We start from the raw sequence: 21248 nt of genomic DNA, 5'->3' as shown, positions 1-21248 counted from the left end.
ATGGACGCCTTCCCCAGGTGTTCTGTCTGTCAGCAACAGTTTACCCTGAAAAGCTCCTCCCCCTACCTGCTGCCCTGTCTTCATGCCGTGTGTGAGACATGTGTGACATCTGCAGCTGGTGGTGTGATATCATGCTCTACATGTCAGAGGCAGGTCAGCCTCACAGACACAAGCCTCCAGAAGGATGTAGTGCGACAGAAGCAAATATTCCATCTGACAGCCAAACATCGCCTTACAGAACTTCTCTGTACACACGAAGATGACGGCAACCAGGCTGTGTGTTGGTGTCGGGAGTGTGAGGAGTTACTCTGTGAATATTGTCAGAACTTGCACAACAGTTTTAAAGCTACCAGACGACATGTTGTGGAAACCATTGTGGACGAAGCAACAGGAAGTATAAATACTAAACCAGTTTGCAAACTTCACAGTCCTTATCCTCTGGAATATTTTGATAAAACCTGCAACATATTAATCTGTGCCAAATGCAGAGTTGATGACCATGCTGATCACGACGTTGGAGATGTAGGTGTTGATGCTGCTAGGGGACGGATTGAACAACTTGGGAAGAATGTGACTGCACATCATACGTGTCACCGAGATTATTTGAAGAGCATAAGCAAAGCCATAAATGACACCAAGAAGACAAGCAGTGCTCTGAAGGAGGACATCCATCAAACTTTCCATTCTCTGAGGACACAACTCGACCAGAGAGAGGAGAAGCTGATCAGCGAGCTTGAGAATCAGACGAAGCAGGAACTGTCAAATCTACACACCGAGCAAGTTACCTCTGAAGGTGAGAGTGAACGATGCAAGTGGACCTCAGACTATATCAAAACCGTGTTCAGATATGCTTCAAACTTGGACTTTCTCACACTGGAGAGTTCAATACAAGACACAATGAAGACGCACCTCGGATCACTTCCACCAGAGAGGCACAGGACACCTGCAGCCAAATTCAACACGAGAGGGCTGGATAAATTGAAATCCGACATCTCTGCTTTCGGATCTGTCAGTGGACATGGATCAGCATCTGATAAGCACACACTTACAGGTGCTTACTTCTTACTCTAAGAATACGTCTTAATGTTTACAGTAATACTGATTACGCTTTGTCAAAAGTGAAAAAGTTTGAAACATCTTTTTCACATTTTCCTATGGTATAATGCCTAGTTAAGGTGGCATATCGACGCTGTATTTAGACATTTCCAATAATAATTCAAATAAACATTTAAATGAGTTGAGGAAACATTTGCTGGTTATCATGACGTAAAAGGCTTGATTAATGAACAGCTGTGGATTATCTTACAGACAAAGGTGCACAGACCACCGAGTGCCATTTAACTGACATGAAGAACGCACACAAACAGGTAAGTACTTCTTAGTGTGTAGACATATAGAATCTCACTGGTATCAAATATGTCAACACGAGTTGACAAAGTAACAGATATCTGAGGCTTGCCGAGAATATTTTTACCTCTGTCACCGAGTATTGATATAATTGATATCAGTAGACGCAAATGTGAGATTCTGTTTATCATCCAAAATCATTCTTTATTAGTTCATGACGTCATAGGATTGCCTGAACATTGTGCAAAAAGTACTGCCAAAGTGATATCTCATAGAAGATATCGTCTGAACTCACATAAGCGATATCTCCTGTGGAATATAGTTTTGGATGATACATGCGTATGTACGTCGCGTTGTTTATTAAGTAAGTAACATCAATACTTCACGATTACCAAAGTGCGCATAATGTTCCCATTGTCCGTGAACTGAGCTTGTTTATTCGAGCTGAAACTTGCCAACTGTGAGTCTGAGATCGCGACATTGAATTATTTTATCTCGTTTCAAGATGACGTCCCCGGAGGCTGCCAGTGATACAAAACCACTACCACAGTTTGGTAAGGTTATTTTTCATTACCTTGAAAGCAATTATGAAAATAGAAAATAGCAAAACTGTTTACATGTCCCTTTTGTCATGCTATGTTATTAGAATAGATTCATAACTATTCTGATATGTATCAGAAACACAGTCCCAAACATACCTTTGATTTCAGTGAAAATAGCAATTAATGGTCACAAGTTAACAACATTAGCAAATACATATCCTGGAAATCAACATTTGGATTTTGTACAACATGTTATCCTGGTATTGTGATATGTGTACACATAATAGACACAGATTATCAATACCCGACAGCAGTCACATTTGTGTTTAATCTTCACTGTTAAACAGATCCAGATGTGTCGTGGAAATAGTATGCTACGATGGGGTACCTCCCATGTCGTGGAAATAGTATGCTACGATGGGGTACCTCCCATGTCGTGGAAATAGTATGCTACGATGGGGTACCTCCCAAGTCCTGAACATCGATTTTGCTCTTTATTTCTTCATGTGTAGATCTGTTAGCACAGTTATTTTTTTCTTTAATCCTAGAAATATTTTACAGATGCGGGGAGTAAGACCTACAATCTGGAAACAGGAACAGGGACCACGTTGACATTACTATGTGAGTAAAGTCAGTTTCGTGATTGGTGACGTTACACTACTGATGTGCGCCCTTCTCAAACAGGATAATTTACTGGCTCTGTCCTAGCGTTCAACACCGGGGATGTTGTAGAGGACGCCTCTGAAATACTTTCACATCGGCCGCTTTCAGTATCACCGAAATCCATTGCGATCCCAGTTCTAGTGTCGGACATTTTGCTATCAAAGACATGCGACTGGTTATATTCTATGTATGGTTTCCATCTTTTAACCAGATGGTAAGGAACTGGATTCAGACTCATTAAAGCATGGGCTCCTGGGGGTGAGGAGGGGTGCCAGGTGAAGACTGATAACCACACTATAGCTAAGGACCATGGGGACTTTGCTACCTGCATGGGTACCTTTGCTACCTGCATGGGCCCTAGTTGTACATCATCCCTTCAGCTGCCGGCGATTGGAGTCAAATTTAGCCATAACCAAAATCACAAAAACCCTACGCTTAAAATCCTGGTAAGTTTGAAATTTACTTTGCGAGTTTGGGGACTTACGTATCCTCTCGGGAGGACAATAATTTTACAAAACTTCAACCCTCTTTCTGGGTACAGTCACGTAGTAGTAGTAGTAGTAGTAGTGGTGGTGGTAGTAGTAGTACTAGTAGTAGTAGGAGTAGTAGTTGTTGTTGTAGTAGTAGGAGTAGTAGTAGTAGTAGTAGTGGTAGTAGTAGTAGTATCGTCTTCGATGTTGGATGAGAAACGTTTTCCACTATTTTTCCACAGTGCTTTTGCTGCGATGTAGTTTAAGTAATTGTGTAAATATGATTCATTTCACCTGATTTAATAATATATCTTCTTCGATAATAGATATTCATTATTAAGACGCGTGAGTGAGTGAGTTTGGTTGTAAGCCGCTTTTAGCAGTATTACAGTATCATTAGGTTGGGGGACAGCAGCTTCACACATTCCACCCGTGAGGGAATCGGGTCGTCGTGTGACGAGCGAACGCATGAATCACTAGGCTACTCCAGCGTCTCTGACTAACAAGACATGGTTGTCAAATGTTCAAGTGATGTGAAAAATGCTTTGTTTTATAGCTAAAATGGATAGAATTATCATTACAACGACCGCACCTTATCAGAAATGAGTGGTCCACTGTAATTTGATAATGCCCGCAAAATGCCATTATCAAGCCCGTTGTTAGGTGACGTCATAAGTAGCTCAACTGTTGAAGTTCAATCACCTACGGCTCGCTTGAACTTGGCTTCATTATTGACCATATATCTGGCTTACATTCGTTATATGTGCTTGTGCCATTATGCACTTTCCTGCCTGTGCCAACCATAACAATTGTACCATAAATGACAACTTACAGCAATGAAAATATCGACTTGAAGTCTAACGTTGTTGTTCACTGAAAACAATGGTAAGATGGTAAGGAACTGGATTCAGACTCATTAAAGCATGGGCTCCTGGGGGTGGGGAGGGGTGCCAGGTGCGAAATGTGACATGCTAAAGACCCAGCGAGCTTGACCGATGTATAAATCTGGTGTGCTGACTCTTTCAGTTTTGTCACAACCCCTAATGTACAATGCACAACCCTGTCCACGATACGTTAGTAAATGACCAGATGGTGGCCACATGAACTCATGCAAACACGTAGTTTTGCGGATACAGCAACGTATAAATTTGTACAAAGTACTGCGACTGTGTGTCAGGGGGGCAGCTACGCCCCGTTGGTATTGACCTCCAGTGACAGAAGGGGTAAAAACGGCGGCTTGAGCATGTACTAGCTGCGTGAATAAGTGAATAAGTTAATAATAATAAAACTTTTTTGCATTATTTCTGTTAACATTTTGAACAGATTGTTATCTTATTATGTGTATATATATTGTGTGATGATCAATTACCTGTAACAGACTTTGTCAATGTAATCAGTGAGATGACAGCCTAAGGTTACGGCAGTAACATGCGCGATGTCCACAACAACGGACGTTATACTTAAAGAGGATTTATGCCTTATAAGCTAATTTGCCTAAATAATGAGTGTTTTCCATATATTAAGCAGATAATACAATTTAGTGCTTTTAAGCCGTAATAAATGTTGAAACTGCAAGCTCAGTATTCAATGGACGTTATAGCGTTATTTACATGAATATTATTGGAATGGGTTTAACAAGTTGATGACAAGACTTTCACCATTCGCATGTGTAAAAAGTTTGTTTTGTGAGACATGATCTTCGATTACTTAAATGTCAAATATGTGAAAATAACTGGAGACATTGAGAGTCCCGGGAAAATTGTATATTTTTGATAAACGTTGTAATGAACTTTGTAAATATATACGAATATGATCAATTTGAAAACTGTCTAATGTTAAAATATTTAGTGTTGGAGTGATAAATAGAGTTGGAATGATATATTACCACATGTTCTAGTCAATATACATAACGCTACAACCTGTGTCCCGCCCAGCGAGTGTGTTCAGACTGTGGTCAGTGATTGAAGCGGACGTAGAAGTTACTTGTTGATAATGTGTCTGTTGAGCACTCGGATGTAAAGAACTATTTTGTTTACTAAATCGTATAAGAAGAGTTTAGAATACAACAAATGATAGTTTTATCCTGATGTGAAGTTTATACAAATGTGTTTTCAGGCGGCAAGTGTCTATTTCTGACTACAGACAGCGAACAAGCTCAACTAACAATTTCTTACAAAATGTTTTATTTCATTGTCCGTCAGTGTAAAATTGCATGAAAAATATTTAGATTACCCATCGTTATAATATCTATATATATCACAATTCTGACAAAATTCACACACACACGTAAAAGGTAGCCGTTATGTCAGTGCGCTGTTTTTGAACATTGAAACGAGGTTGACAATAAAATGTCTACTTTGTTTGTCTGAAGTCGGGAAATTTGTTAAACTGTAAACAAAATGTATATTTCCAGGTCCTCAACTACAACTGGACGCTGCTCGAGCCAACACAGACGTGTGCCACGTAACTACTGACGGTCAACTGGTCAACTCGCCGCCCGCCACACAACACACACACAGCGTTAGGTTACGGAAATATGAGGGTACATGTGCCTCCACCCCCATCCTTCTCCCCCTCCCCCTTCCTCCACCCCCCTCTACTGTCACCTCTGCCCCACACACCCCACAGTACTGGGAGACACACTCTAGGGTGGGTGTGGTGCGTAGAGGGTTGTGTCTTGTCCTGGAGGTGGGTGTGGTGGAGGAGAGTCAGGTGGACAGTGGGTGCTTTGTTTGTCTACAGCGCCGCTCCTGGTGTGTCAGTGTAGAGAGTTGCGACACACACCTGGGGAGTCTATGTACCAGGGTGTGGCAGCCGGAGGGGGAAGGAAATTGTTACAGAAACACAATATCAAACACACCCGGTACACAGGCCACCCTCCACTATGGCGTTGTGCTGGATGTGGGGAGGGGGAGACTCTCCTTCATCGACCTGGACAGAGAGGTTGTTTTAGCCAAGGTGGATGTTGAGTGGAGGGAGTCTCTTCTTCCCGTGTTTAGTGTTGGGCCGCCAGGTCTCTACACAGTCAACATGAAGATGACAAGTGGGGTAGATATCACCATGACTGACACCAAGAAGGCACTTATCTATGACGCCTTGAATTAGACAATAAAATAAACATGACATTGTGCAAACATGCAAGTGCGATTTATTTATTTAAACTGTCAAATGTAATCGTAGTGATTGAGGCGGACGTATAAGTTGTCTGTCTATGTATTATTTGTTGTGTACAAGAATGTAACGAGGTCAGCTAAATGTCTTGTTTTTCTACTTGACTGGATTCTGTGGGATGTTACAAACATTTTGCATCCACACATGACTATTGTTATGATTATTATTCTGTAGTAGTTGACCATTTTATCATACATTTCATACATGTCTGGGAAATGGAACAACAAATAACTGATGGCAAAAATTCATCAAAAAGTTGTTTTAAATCATGAATTTATTCAGGTATTTGGTTTCTACTCTGTAATGTAAATGTTTTAAATCCCCACATGAACAGTTGTAATGAAATTATTGCAGTTGTGAATCCACACACGTCACATTAAGATGTCAGTTTCGAAATGTGGTGAAAGTGATTGAAGCGGACATAGAATGTCATAGTGTACGTGGCGCGAAACATATTCCGAAACTCAATCAAGTTCACAGAATCTTTTTTTTTCTCTAATTATCTGGGTTTTGTTGTCAGTAAGAAGTGTCTCACGGATTAAATAAGGGAGACATCTCAGACTTCGATTGGCACAAATCACTGCTTTCTGACCAGATATCTCGACGTTTGTGGATAAGGGAACAGAAGCTGACAAGAGATTGCGCTACCATCTGTAAAAACAGCGGAAATAAACTTGTAGCATTATTTTTGTGACTTTCCGAACACTGGATAGTTCTGAATATGTAAGATCATCGGTTAGGTGAAAATTTCATTTTATTTGGGAGTATATTTTATTGGTAATATACCGATTCCTTTCCGGGATCCGAACCCAAACCCTCAGAGTGAGGCTCCTATTCGCCAACATGTGTGATTTGTAAAATGCTCATGTTAAATCATTTCGTTAACTTAAACAGATTTGAAACTCAATGGTGAGTGAGTGAGTGAGTATGGTTTTACTCCGCTTTTACCTAAATTCCAGCACTATCACCTGGGGAGACACTAGAAATGTGTTTCGCATGTTGTGTTCATGTGGGAAATCGAACCCGGGTCTATGGCGTGCCGAACGGACACCTTAACCACTAGGCTACCCCACTAGCCCAAAGATCATGAAATACGAGTGTTCTGAAATAATACGTTTGTGGCTGGACTTGGAGACACACAGCTTTGTGTAAAGATTCTAGCCTTCATGGTTTAGATGATATACAGGATATATACTACAGCTAAGACTCACTTAAAGAACTGACTATATGTGGTGCATATATATTTGGTTACATCCAAGACGAATTTCTCCATTAACTTTGGGAAACCAACTGCAAACCATATACATGTGAATTGCATTCGGATCATACTTCAAATTGCTGAAAAACATGTTCAAATATCTTGGATACGAACAACTGCAGTTTGATGTAAAGGTTTGTTATGAATTTGACAATTTTTATTCAGTTTCATGATTTATTGAACTCATGACAAAACCGTTCCAACGTTACGAACACGTGTAAACAGTACCTTTAAACAGTGTGGACTATTTTACAAAATGTAGTTTAGAACAGTTGAGTTAAGTGGCTACATTAACACTAATCGGTCGGAACCTCCGATTTTATTTACATACAAAAGAAAGGACACAGGAATGTGGTATAGAGATTATCATTTATTTTTTTTAAGGTCGATGGGATGGACTGAGAATAATCACAATACCAACAATCGGTTCCATGTGATCACAGAATTTATCAACAAAAAGGCGAAGACAAAACATCAAGTTACAAGAATTAAAATGTGATGTTTCAAACGTTCAGTAGCGTGCGATCACATACAGTTGCCAGGTAACGCCACCTCATGGACAGCCTGGTGCATGTAACTACATTAGCAGAGTCGGCGCCATTGTTCCTTCACAGCAGCACCAAGATCCGGTAAATTCTGGGTGGGTTCCTGAGAATACGCAGACCTCTACGCAGAGCATCTCAGGTATGCTCGATTGGATTGAGGGTAGGTGATATTTACAGCCAGTCAAGGACGTGGGTTCCTGCATTCTGCAGATAATTCCAGGTCAAGTTGGCAGTATGAGGTCTGGCATCGTCGTGTTGAAAGTGCATACCTGTACCATGTGCTGCCATAAATGGAATCGGGGAAAACACATGGTACACTGCAGCATTAAGGTTCCAACGGGTAAACGGGTAGTCGGAAGCTGCATTATCACATCCTGCAATCCCACTCAACAAAAACGCAAACCATGACACTTCCACCACCAAATCTTACCATCAGAATACGTCTTGATTCATCGTTGAAGACAGGCGATCAGCAGTGGTGTCAATTTGCTGTACTTTGTTCGCTCATTAGACTTGTTCAGTGTCTTCAGATACACTGTCCCGTGATCATGCGACAATGTTTTCACAGTGTTCATTCCTGTGTTAACAGCAGCAAATGTTTTTCTGTGGTCTTTCGGAAAGTCTTTGTAAATTCTCCACAAAGTAAAATACAACAGTATCTCTTGCTACATTAGCTTACGTATACACATATTGGAAGTTTGTATACAGAAGATTTCATAAAGGTCATTTTCGTCTTAGAAGGCATCAAGTACCCCACCAAACAGAATCACACTGACATTTCAAGTTCATAATATTTCGAAAAACATTCATGAGGGTTAGTGAGTATGGATTTGAAAAATGAGTCAACACCACTTGCATGGCCGAAGCATAGGCGGTTCTGAAACAAATGTCCTAGTTTTGAATGCAGCAGAAGTTTGGCAAGCCGTTCTCACATTTATTAAGAAGTTAAAGATATCTTCAGTTGTTAAGATACGTGTATTCTGCTTAGGATATCAATAATGTTTTAAATATATCGGAAAACAATTTAACATATGTTTGATTAATTTCTAATATCCAAGTAGATACCGCAGAGTGTTATAGAGATATAAAAAAAACAATATTTCGTGATTGCTCAAAATGTATTTATGTGTTATCAATAAAAAACAATTTTGATCATAGAGTTCAATTCAAGATACCAGTATTTCTTAATAAATGGGTGGGGCGTTGGATCAGCTCTCTGGGTAAGGCGAACTGAAGACCCGGATTCGATTTCCCACCTGGATACAATGTGTGAAACCCATTACTGGTGTGTTCTGCTGTGATACTGCTGGGGTATTGATAAAAACGACGTGAAACCAACCTCACTCACTCCCTTAATACATGTGAAACCGGCACGTCATGCTCAGGTTGTGTCTGGGAAACATGCCATCAGACAACCGGAAGGACAAACAGCAGAAAACACAAGGGGAGAAGGTTTATGACCGGAAAGGTGAAAATTGTGAAGCCTCTCAGATATATGAGTGTAGCCTTAGTGGTACTTGCATTGCAATGTTTTGGATGAACGAACACGGTGCACCTCAATAGGAGGCTCTGACAAGTCACAGTGGAACAACAGGATAATGTTGACACCATATTTGGGCACAGACAGAAATATAAATAAAGTTTTTCTCCAGGTGAAAGATTTATTTCTGTATCATAATACCCATTATAGTGAAACACACCACAGACTGATGTTATTGAAGTAAAACACAACATGTGATGACGTCAATACAGTTTATTGATTGTGACAGATACAGCCATACCTAGCATAACATACGACGATTTGTGTAAAGTATTTATATGACCCATAATATAGTATAACTAGTCAGCACTATAATATCGAAGTTCAGTGACACAATTATGCTGGTATAACAACCATGGCAACTGGACGGCCAGCAGTAAAGCAATTTATCACCAACATGGGATATCAGTCTTGAAAAGTGTGTATCACAACAGAACTGATTTCATTACAGTGAGAAGCAACCAAATCGTCCTCTAAATTATAATATGTATTTAATATTATATTTGTCCCTATAATGACACTGTGTCTGGTTATATACAACAAGATCTAATTTACATCTAGGCTTAAACTAGTCATCATGAGCTTTAAAACCGTATAAGGAATAAATCTGTGACGAATAAATATTTTGGCTGCTATATTTTTTTATACTATACTGACTCCTTTTCATTGTACATCTCTTGAATACACGCGTGTAATATATCAAAATGACACGATTATTAGAACCATGACACAGTGATTCATGACCATCAGACAGGCCACATCAGTAGGTGGTTGATTACACAGTATTGTCACGGTTGCATTATGTCTGTTGTCATAGTAACGGGCTGTCACCACTTGTCACCAGCTGACATACAGTACAGAAATCGAATAATCACGTGTTAAACCTTGGGCACATGAAATCTGCATATAAGGACAACAGACAGACAGACAGACAGACAGACAGGCTGACATATTTATTCAGTAATGTGGTCCTAACGGCGTGTAATACAGTTGACGGTTACAGTATTTCACAATGCCACGTGTTATTTTCAAGAATAATGCTTAAACAGGTGCTTCAAAAATAGAACAACTGATTTTATAACGTGTGGATCTTTAAACTGTAGTACATTCATCATGCTTTGTTCACACTGAGACATGGCATTCAGCTGCGGTAAGTACTTTTGGCGATTTTCATTATATTTTGCACACTGCATAAAATCATAGTATTCAACTTCAGTCGCACCAAGATTTCAATTTATACATACACAGCTAGTTATGCAATTGTCTTTATCTCTCCTGAAAGAAACAATTTTAAAATTATGTAGCGATATTCTAAATTTACAAACTACCCTCAGAAGAGACTTATCATGCAGCTGCAAAATCTAACATTCAGGCTCCAGAATTCCTTTCAACTTAGAGTAGTGCGTTAAATAATGCGAGTTCCAAATAGAATCATGCCAAGTTTGTTTGTACATATCAGTTAATCTTTCTCTAAACTGCCGTATAAACATATCCACATCACCAGCAGTTTGTGTTATCCACACAAATGAAAAACTTGTTCTAAACAATATAGTTCTAATGTTGGACACCCGATTACATTTTCCATTTTCATCTGTTTATTTTTAGTAGCACATAACATTGATATGGATACCGATTTACTTAAATCTGCAACAACTTAATCCAATACTTAATACATCGTACTTGAGTTAGTATGAGCATATCACATCTACCTGTCTCACCAAGTATAGCCTTGTTAGATGCAAACTTTCCCACCCTTAACTATCGTTCAAAATATGTAGTTTGCACTTGCTCTGTTACAAGATGGTAATTACTGCCCCATATGTCACGTGCGTATAATAAATCAGAAGCAATTTTCTTATCACATATTTCACAGGCTGTATTTAATGAGATATATCTTCTCTTTCTAAATAAATGAAATACAGAAACCATTGCTTTAGATGCCTGTGCAGCAAGAGTATTACAAGCGTTTGACCATGAGGAGAATATCAACCCTAAGTACTTGTAATATGTAACATTTTTTAGTTGTTTATCCCCAAAGTACCGTTTCTCTTTTCTCTGTGATGTACCACCGTTTCTAAATTATATGTGTTTATTATTTTTTTTGTATTCACTTCAAGACTCCATTTGTTACTAAAATCATCTAATACATTCAGTTATCGTTGCAAACCTGCTGTAAATGAAAACATTGTAACATCATCTGCAAACAATAGAATCATTATGTCTTCAATATCTTGGCTTATGAATATTCCACGATTGTATTTATTATACAAATTACAAATTTTGGTGTGCATTATCTCCAACGTAGGACATACTATCTCCTATGTAGGACTTAGTGTCTCTACCACGTGGTACTTAATATGTGTGTGTGTGTGTGTGTGTGTGTGTGTGTGTGTGTGTGCGTGCGTGTTACGTTTGGGTGACATGGGCCTTGATCTGATTGCAGTTATGGGTGTTCACTTTCTCACTCTGTATCACACACCGATAAACAAACGCACGCACGCACGCAGGCAGACAGAGGATGGGGAAAAAGTTTCTGATATGAAATTTTCGTTATAAGACGTCCTTCGAAAGTTTTCTTGCCTTCATATCAGGCTAGATTGGATCATATATAACGCTCATTTGCGGTTTATTATTTTCGTAATTGTTTACAAGCTGACTTGACTCTGGTGGAAGAGTGTTGAATGCGGCTTAAAGCAATACGGAATAGCAAACTCATTAGAGTTGTTTGTATAAGTATAAGGATAGATTGTAAGGATAAGTGCGCATAGGTTGCCACCGACAGACACGTAGATAATGATTAATGTGCAACGACCTCTGAAATATCCAGGGCAAAATAGAAAAATGTAACGAAGTTAACAGTGAACTAACTGTAACGAATAACAATAGGGCAAACTGCAAACATAACGCGAGGCAGTGAAGAGCAACAGTGCACGCAGTGTCTTCGTGGCAGTCGCCACTGCCTCTGGGGGACTTCACGGTCCATTTCTGCCCCCAGGATGATGATGTCCAGGGTCCTGAGAGTAAAGGTAATAAAGAGTTTAGTGTTTGAAAGAGTTGATGTCAATAGATATATACTTGCCTTTATGGGCCTCTGTCGGTATGGTGGCAGTCGCCCATCGTCCCTCCCGTCCATGCAGTGTCTTCATGGCAGTCGTCACTGCCTCTGGGGGACTTCACGCTCCATTTCTGCCCCCAGGATGATGATGTCCAGGGTCCTGAGAGTAAAGGTAATAAAGAGTTTAGTGTTTGAAAGAGTTGATGTTAATAGATATATACTTGCCTTTATGGGCCTCTGTCGGTATGGTGGCAGTCGCCCATCGTCCCTCCCGTCCATGCAGTGTCTTCATGGAAGTCGTCACTGCCTCTGGGGGACTTCACGCTCCATCTCTGCCCCCAGGATGATGATGTCCAGGGTCCTGAGAGTAAAGGTAATACAGAGTTTAGTGTTTGAAAGAGTTGATGTTAATAGATATATACTTGCCTTTATGGGCCTCTGTCGGTATGGTGGCAGTCGTCCATCGTCCCTCCCGTCCATGGAGCGTCTTCATGGAAGTCGTCACTGCCTCTGGGGGACTTCACGGTCCATTTCTGCCCCCAGGATGATGATGTCCAGGGTCCTGAGAGTAAAGGTAATAAAGAGTTTAGTGTTTGAAAGAGTTGATGTTAATAGATATATACTTGCCTTTAAGGGCCTCTGTTGGTATGGTGGCAGTCGCCCATCGTCCCTCCCGTCCATGCAGTGTCTTCGTGGCAATCGTCACTGCCTCTGGGGGACATCACGGTCCATTTCTGCCCCCAGAATGATGATGAAAAGGGTCCTAAGAGTAAAGATAATAAAGAGTTTAGTGTTTGAAAGAGTTGATGCTTACAGATATATACTTGCCTTTATGGGCTTCTGTCGGTATGGTGGCAGTCGCCCATCGTCCCTCCCGTCCATGCAGTGTCTTCGTGGCAGTCGTCACTGCCTCTGGGGGACTTCACGGTCCATTTCTGCTCCCAGGATGATGATGACCAGGGTCCTGAGAGTAAAGATAACAAAGAGTTTAGTGTTTGAAAGAGTTGATGTTAAAAGATATATACTTGCCTTTATGGGCTTCTGTCGGTATGGTGGCAGTCGCCCAACGTCCCTCCCGTCCATGGAGCGTCTTCGTGGCAGTCGTCACTGTCTCTGGGGGACTTCACGGTCCATTTCTGCCCCCAGGATGATGATGTCCAGGGTCCTGAGAGTAAAGATAATAAAGAGTTTAGTGTTTGAAAGAGTTGATGTTAAAAGATATATACTTGCCTTTTGGGCTTCTGTCGGTATGGTGGCAGTCGCCCATCGTCCCTCCCGTCCATGCAGTGTTTTCGTGGCAGTCGTCACTGCCTCTGGGGGACTTCACGGTCCATTTCTGCTCCCATGATGATGATGACCAGGGTCCTGAGAGGAAAGATGATAAAGAGTTTAGTGTTTGAAAGAGTTGATGTTAAAAGATATATACTTGCCTTTATGGGCTTCTGTCGGTATGGTGGCAGTCGCCCATCGTCCCTCCCGTCCATGCAGTGTCTTCGTGGCAGTCGTCACTGCCTCTGTAGGACTTCACGGTCCATTTCTGCCCCCAGGATGATGATGTCCAGGGTCCTGAGAGTAAAGATAATAAAGAGTTTAGTGTTTGAAGAGTTGATGTCAATAGATACATACTTGCCTTTATGGGCCTCTGTCTGTATGGTGGCAGTCGTCCATCGTCCCTTCCGTCCATGCAGCGTCTTCATGGCAGTCGTCACTGCCTCTGGGGGACTTCACGCTCCATTTCTGCCCCCAGGATGATGATGTCCAGGGTCCTGAGAGTAAAGATAAGAAAGAGTTTAGTGTTTGAAAGAGTTGATGTTAATAGATATATACTTGCCTTTATGGGCTTCTGTCGGTATGGTGGCAGTCGTCCATCGTCCCTCCCGTCCATGCAGCGTCTTCGTGGCAGTCGTCACTGCCTCTGGAGGACTTCACGGTCCATTTCTTCCCCCAGGATGATGATGTCCAGGGTCCTGAGAGTAAAGATAATAAAGAGTTTAGTGTTTGAAAGAGTTGATGTTAATAGATATATACTTGCCTTTATGGGCTTCTGTCGGTATGGTGGCAGTCGTCCATCGTCCTTCCCTTCCATGCAGCGTCTTCGTGGCAGTCGTCACTGCCTCTGGGGGACTTCACGGTCCATTTCTGCCCCCAGGATGATGATGTCCCGGGTCCTGAGAGTAAAGATAATAAAGAGTTTAGTGTTTGAAAGAGTTGATGTTAATAGATATATACTTGCCTTTATGGGCTTCTGTCGGCATGGTGGCAGTCGCCCATCGTCCCTCCCGTCCATGCAGCGTCTTCGTGGCAGTCGTCACTGCCTCTGGGGGACTTCACGGTCCATTTCTGCCCCCAGGATGATGATGTCCCGGGTCCTGAGAGTAAAGATAATAAAGAGTTTAGTGTTTGAAAGAGTTGATGTTAATAGATACATACTTGCCTTTATGGGCTTCTGTCGGTATGGTGGCAGTCGTCCATCGTCCCTCCCGTCAATGCAGCGTCTTCGTGGCAGTCGTCACTGCCTCTGGGGGACTTCACGGTCCATTTCTGCCCCCAGGATGATGATGTCCCGGGTACTGAGAGTAAAGATAATAAAGAGTTTAGTGTTTGAAAGAGTTGATGTTAAAAGACATATACTTGCCTTTATGGGCTTCTGTCGGTATGGTGGCAGTCGCCCATCGTCCTTCCCATCCATGCAACGTCTTCGTGGCAGTCGTCACTGTCTCTGGGGGACTTCACGGTCCATTTCTGCTCCCAGGATCATGATGACCAGGGTCCTGAGAGTAAAGATAACAAAGAGTTTAGTGTTTGAAAGAGTTGATGTTAAAAGATATATACTTGCCTTTATGGGCTTGTGTCGGTATGGTGGCAGTCGCCCATCATCCCTCCCGTCCATGCAGGGTCTTCGTGGCAGTCGTCACTGCCTCTGGGGGACTTCACGGTCCATTTCTGCTCCCAGGATGATGATGACCAGGGTCCTGAGAGTAAAGATAACAAAGAGTTTAGTGTTTGAAAGAGTTGATGTTAAAAGATATATACTTGCCTTTATGGGCTTCTGTCGGTATGGTGGCAGTCGTCCATCGTCCCTCCCGTCCATGCAGCGTCTTCGTGGCAGTCGTCACTGCCTCTGTAGGACTTCACGGTACATTTCTGCCCCCAGGATGATGATGTCCAGGGTCCTGAGAGTAAAGATAATAAAGAGTTTAGTGTTTGAAGAGTTGATGTTAATAGATATATACTTGCCTTTATGGGCCTCTGTCGGTATGGTGGCAGTCGTCCATCGTCCCTTCCGTCCATGCAGCGTCTTCGTGGCAGTCGTCACTGCCTCTGGGGGACTTCACGGTCCATTTCTGCCCCCAGGATGATGATGTCCAGGGTCCTGAGAGTAAAGATAATAAAGAGTTTAGTGTTTGAAAGAGTTGATGTTAATAGATATATACTTGCCTTTATGGGCTTCTGTCGGTATGGTGGCAGTCGCCCATCGTCCTTCCAATCCATGCAACGTCTTCGTGGCAGTCGTCACTGTCTCTGGGGGACTTCACGGTCCATTTCTGCTCCCAGGATCATGATGACGAGGGTCCTGAGAGTAAAGATAACAAAGAGTTTAGTGTTTGAAAGAGTTGATGTTAAAAGATATATACTTGCCTTTATGGGCTTCTGTCGGTATGGTGGCAGTCGCCCATCATCCCTCCCGTCCATGCAGGGTCTTCGTGGCAGTCGTCACTGCCTCTGGGGGACTTCACGGTCCATTTCTGCCCCCAGGATGATGATGTCCAGGGTCCTGAGAGTAAAGATAATAAAGAGTTTAGTGTTTGAAAGAGTTGATGTTAATAGATATATACTTGCCTTTATGGGCTTCTGTCGGTATGGTGGCAGTCGTCCATCGTCCTTCCCGTCCATGCAGCGTCTTCGTGGCAGTCGTCACTGCCTCTGGAGGACTTCACGGTCCATTTCTTCCCCCAGGATGATGATGTCCAGGGTCCTGAGAGTAAAGATAATAAAGAGTTTAGTGTTTGAAAGAGTTGATGTTAATAGATATATACTTGCCTTTATGGGCTTCTGTCGGTATGGTGGCAGTCGTCCATCGTACTTCCCGTCCATGCAGCGTCTTCGTGGCAGTCGTCACTGCCTCTGGGGGACTTCACGCTCCATTTCTGCCCCCAGGATGATGATGTCCAGGGTCCTGAGAGTAAAGATAAGAAAGAGTTTAGTGTTTGAAAGAGTTGATGTTAATAGATATATACTTGCCTTTATGGGCTTCTGTCGGTATGGTGGCAGTCGTCCATCGTCCCTCCCGTCCATGCAGCGTCTTCGTGGCAGTCGTCACTGCCTCTGGAGGACTTCACGGTCCATTTCTTCCCCCAGGATGATGATGTCCAGGGTCCTGAGAGTAAAGATAATAAAGAGTTTAGTGTTTGAAAGAGTTGATGTTAATAGATATATACTTGCCTTTATGGGCTTCTGTCGGTATGGTGGCAGTCGTCCATCGTCCTTCCCTTCCATGCAGCGTCTTCGTGGCAGTCGTCACTGCCTCTGGGGGACTTCACGGTCCATTTCTGCCCCCAGGATGATGATGTCCCGGGTCCTGAGAGTAAAGATAATAAAGAGTTTAGTGTTTGAAAGAGTTGATGTTAATAGATATATACTTGCCTTTATGGGCTTCTGTCGGCATGGTGGCAGTCGCCCATCGTCCCTCCCGTCCATGCAGCGTCTTCGTGGCAGTCGTCACTGCCTCTGGGGGACTTCACGGTCCATTTCTGCCCCCAGGATGATGATGTCCCGGGTCCTGAGAGTAAAGATAATAAAGAGTTTAGTGTTTGAAAGAGTTGATGTTAATAGATACATACTTGCCTTTATGGGCTTCTGTCGGTATGGTGGCAGTCGTCCATCGTCCCTCCCGTCAATGCAGCGTCTTCGTGGCAGTCGTCACTGCCTCTGGGGGACTTCACGGTCCATTTCTGCCCCCAGGATGATGATGTCCCGGGTACTGAGAGTAAAGATAATAAAGAGTTTAGTGTTTGAAAGAGTTGATGTTAAAAGACATATACTTGCCTTTATGGGCTTCTGTCGGTATGGTGGCAGTCGCCCATCGTCCTTCCCATCCATGCAACGTCTTCGTGGCAGTCGTCACTGTCTCTGGGGGACTTCACGGTCCATTTCTGCTCCCAGGATCATGATGACCAGGGTCCTGAGAGTAAAGATAACAAAGAGTTTAGTGTTTGAAAGAGTTGATGTTAAAAGATATATACTTGCCTTTATGGGCTTGTGTCGGTATGGTGGCAGTCGCCCATCATCCCTCCCGTCCATGCAGGGTCTTCGTGGCAGTCGTCACTGCCTCTGGGGGACTTCACGGTCCGTTTCTGCTCCCAGGATGATGATGACCAGGGTCCTGAGAGTAAAGATAACAAAGAGTTTAGTGTTTGAAAGAGTTGATGTTAAAAGATATATACTTGCCTTTATGGGCTTCTGTCGGTATGGTGGCAGTCGTCCATCGTCCCTCCCGTCCATGCAGCGTCTTCGTGGCAGTCGTCACTGCCTCTGTAGGACTTCACGGTACATTTCTGCCCCCAGGATGATGATGTCCAGGGTCCTGAGAGTAAAGATAATAAAGAGTTTAGTGTTTGAAGAGTTGATGTTAATAGATATATACTTGCCTTTATGGGCCTCTGTCGGTATGGTGGCAGTCGTCCATCGTCCCTTCCGTCCATGCAGCGTCTTCGTGGCAGTCGTCACTGCCTCTGGGGGACTTCACGGTCCATTTCTGCCCCCAGGATGATGATGTCCAGGGTCCTGAGAGTAAAGATAATAAAGAGTTTAGTGTTTGAAAGAGTTGATGTTAATAGATATATACTTGCCTTTATGGGCTTCTGTCGGTATGGTGGCAGTCGCCCATCGTCCTTCCAATCCATGCAACGTCTTCGTGGCAGTCGTCACTGTCTCTGGGGGACTTCACGGTCCATTTCTGCTCCCAGGATCATGATGACGAGGGTCCTGAGAGTAAAGATAACAAAGAGTTTAGTGTTTGAAAGAGTTGATGTTAAAAGATATATACTTGCCTTTATGGGCTTCTGTCGGTATGGTGGCAGTCGCCCATCATCCCTCCCGTCCATGCAGGGTCTTCGTGGCAGTCGTCACTGCCTCTGGGGGACTTCACGGTCCATTTCTGCCCCCAGGATGATGATGTCCAGGGTCCTGAGAGTAAAGATAATAAAGAGTTTAGTGTTTGAAAGAGTTGATGTTAATAGATATATACTTGCCTTTATGGGCTTCTGTCGGTATGGTGGCAGTCGTCCATCGTCCCTCCCGTCCATGCAGCGTCTTCGTGGCAGTCGTCACTGCCTCTGGAGGACTTCACGGTCCATTTCTTCCCCCAGGATGATGATGTCCAGGGTCCTGAGAGTAAAGATAATAAAGAGTTTAGTGTTTGAAAGAGTTGATGTTAATAGATATATACTTGCCTTTATGGGCTTCTGTCGGTATGGTGGCAGTCGTCCATCGTACTTCCCGTCCATGCAGCGTCTTCGTGGCAGTCGTCACTGCCTCTGGGGGACTTCACGCTCCATTTCTGCCCCCAGGATGATGATGTCACGGGTCCTGAGAGTAAAGATAATAAAGAGTTTAGTGTTTGAAAGAGTTGATGTTAATAGATATATACTTGCCTTTATGGGCTTGTGTCGGTATGGTGGCAGTCGCCCATCATCCCTCCCGTCCATGCAGGGTCTTCGTGGCAGTCGTCACTGCCTCTGGGGGACTTCACGGTCCATTTCTGCTCCCAGGATGATGATGACCAGGGTCCTGAGAGTAAAGATAACAAAGAGTTTAGTGTTTGAAAGAGTTGATGTTAAAAGATATATACTTGCCTTTATGGGCTTCTGTCGGTATGGTGGCAGTCGTCCATCGTCCCTCCCGTCCATGCAGCGTCTTCGTGGCAGTCGTCACTGCCTCTGTAGGACTTCACGGTACATTTCTGCCCCCAGGATGATGATGTCCAGGGTCCTGAGAGTAAAGATAATAAAGAGTTTAGTGTTTGAAGAGTTGATGTTAATAGATATATACTTGCCTTTATGGGCCTCTGTCGGTATGGTGGCAGTCGTCCATCGTCCCTTCCGTCCATGCAGCGTCTTCGTGGCAGTCGTCACTGCCTCTGGGGGACTTCACGGTCCATTTCTGCCCCCAGGATGATGATGTCCAGGGTCCTGAGAGTAAAGATAATAAAGAGTTTAGTGTTTGAAAGAGTTGATGTTAATAGATATATACTTGCCTTTATGGGCTTCTGTCGGTATGGTGGCAGTCGCCCATCGTCCTTCCAATCCATGCAACGTCTTCGTGGCAGTCGTCACTGTCTCTGGGGGACTTCACGGTCCATTTCTGCTCCCAGGATCATGATGACGAGGGTCCTGAGAGTAAAGATAACAAAGAGTTTAGTGTTTGAAAGAGTTGATGTTAATAGATACATACTTGCCTTTATGGGCTTCTGTCGGTATGGTGGCAGTCGCCCATCATCCCTCCCGTCCATGCAGGGTCTTCGTGGCAGTCGTCACTGCCTCTGGGGGACTTCACGGTCCATTTCTGCCCCCAGGATGATGATGTCCAGGGTCCTGAGAGTAAAGATAATAAAGAGTTTAGTGTTTGAAAGAGTTGATGTTAATAGATATATACTTGCCTTTATGGGCTTCTGTCGGTATGGTGGCAGTCGTCCATCGTCCTTCCCGTCCATGCAGCGTCTTCGTGGCAGTCGTCACTGCCTCTGGAGGACTTCACGGTCCATTTCTTCCCCCAGGATGATGATGTCCAGGGTCCTGAGAGTAAAGATAATAAAGAGTTTAGTGTTTGAAAGAGTTGATGTTAATAGATATATACTTGCCTTTATGGGCTTCTGTCGGTATGGTGGCAGTCGTCCATCGTACTTCCCGTCCATGCAGCGTCTTCGTGGCAGTCGTCACTGCCTCTGGGGGACTTCACGCTCCATTTCTGCCCCCAGGATGATGATGTCACGGGTCCTGAGAGTAAAGATAATAAAGAGTTTAGTGTTTGAAAGAGTTGATGTTAATAGATATATACTTGCCTTTATGGGCTTGTGTCGGTATGGTGGCAGTCGCCCATCATCCCTCCCGTCCATGCAGGGTCTTCGTGGCAGTCGTCACTGCCTCTGGGGGACTTCACGGTCCATTTCTGCTCCCAGGATGATGATGACCAGGGTCCTGAGAGTAAAGATAACAAAGAGTTTAGTGTTTGAAAGAGTTGATGTTAAAAGATATATACTTGCCTTTATGGGCTTCTGTCGGTATGGTGGCAGTCGTCCATCGTCCCTCCCGTCCATGCAGCGTCTTCGTGGCAGTCGTCACTGCCTCTGTAGGACTTCACGGTACATTTCTGCCCCCAGGATGATGATGTCCAGGGTCCTGAGAGTAAAGATAATAAAGAGTTTAGTGTTTGAAGAGTTGATGTTAATAGATATATACTTGCCTTTATGGGCTTCTGTCGGTATGGTGGCAGTCGTCCATCGTCCCTTCCGTCCATGCAGCGTCTTCGTGGCAGTCGTCACTGCCTCTGGGGGACTTCACGGTCCATTTCTGCCCCCAGGATGATGATGTCCAGGGTCCTGAGAGTAAAGATAATAAAGAGTTTAGTGTTTGAAAGAGTTGATGTTAATAGATATATAC

At 43.3% G+C, this 21248-nt stretch overlaps 1 protein-coding gene across 1 annotated transcript; it reads left to right on the top strand.

Annotated features, from left to right (window-relative positions):
* LOC137282435 (protein PML-like) lies at nt 1-6191 on the top strand. The gene is made up of 5 exons (XM_067814185.1): nt 1-1051; nt 1309-1367; nt 1853-1901; nt 2451-2510; nt 5436-6191. The coding sequence occupies exons 1-5, from the start codon at nt 1-3 to the stop codon at nt 6125-6127; spliced, it is 1911 nt and encodes a 636-aa protein (XP_067670286.1). The 3' UTR covers nt 6128-6191.
* Nucleotides 6192-21248: the final 15057 nt, after the last annotated feature.

This window comes from Haliotis asinina, chromosome 4 (genome assembly GCF_037392515.1).
Source record: "Haliotis asinina isolate JCU_RB_2024 chromosome 4, JCU_Hal_asi_v2, whole genome shotgun sequence".
Classification (NCBI taxonomy): domain Eukaryota; kingdom Metazoa; phylum Mollusca; class Gastropoda; order Lepetellida; family Haliotidae; genus Haliotis; species Haliotis asinina.
The sequence above is the reverse complement of the archived record's forward strand: the minus strand, read 5'-3'. Positions and strand labels throughout refer to the sequence as shown.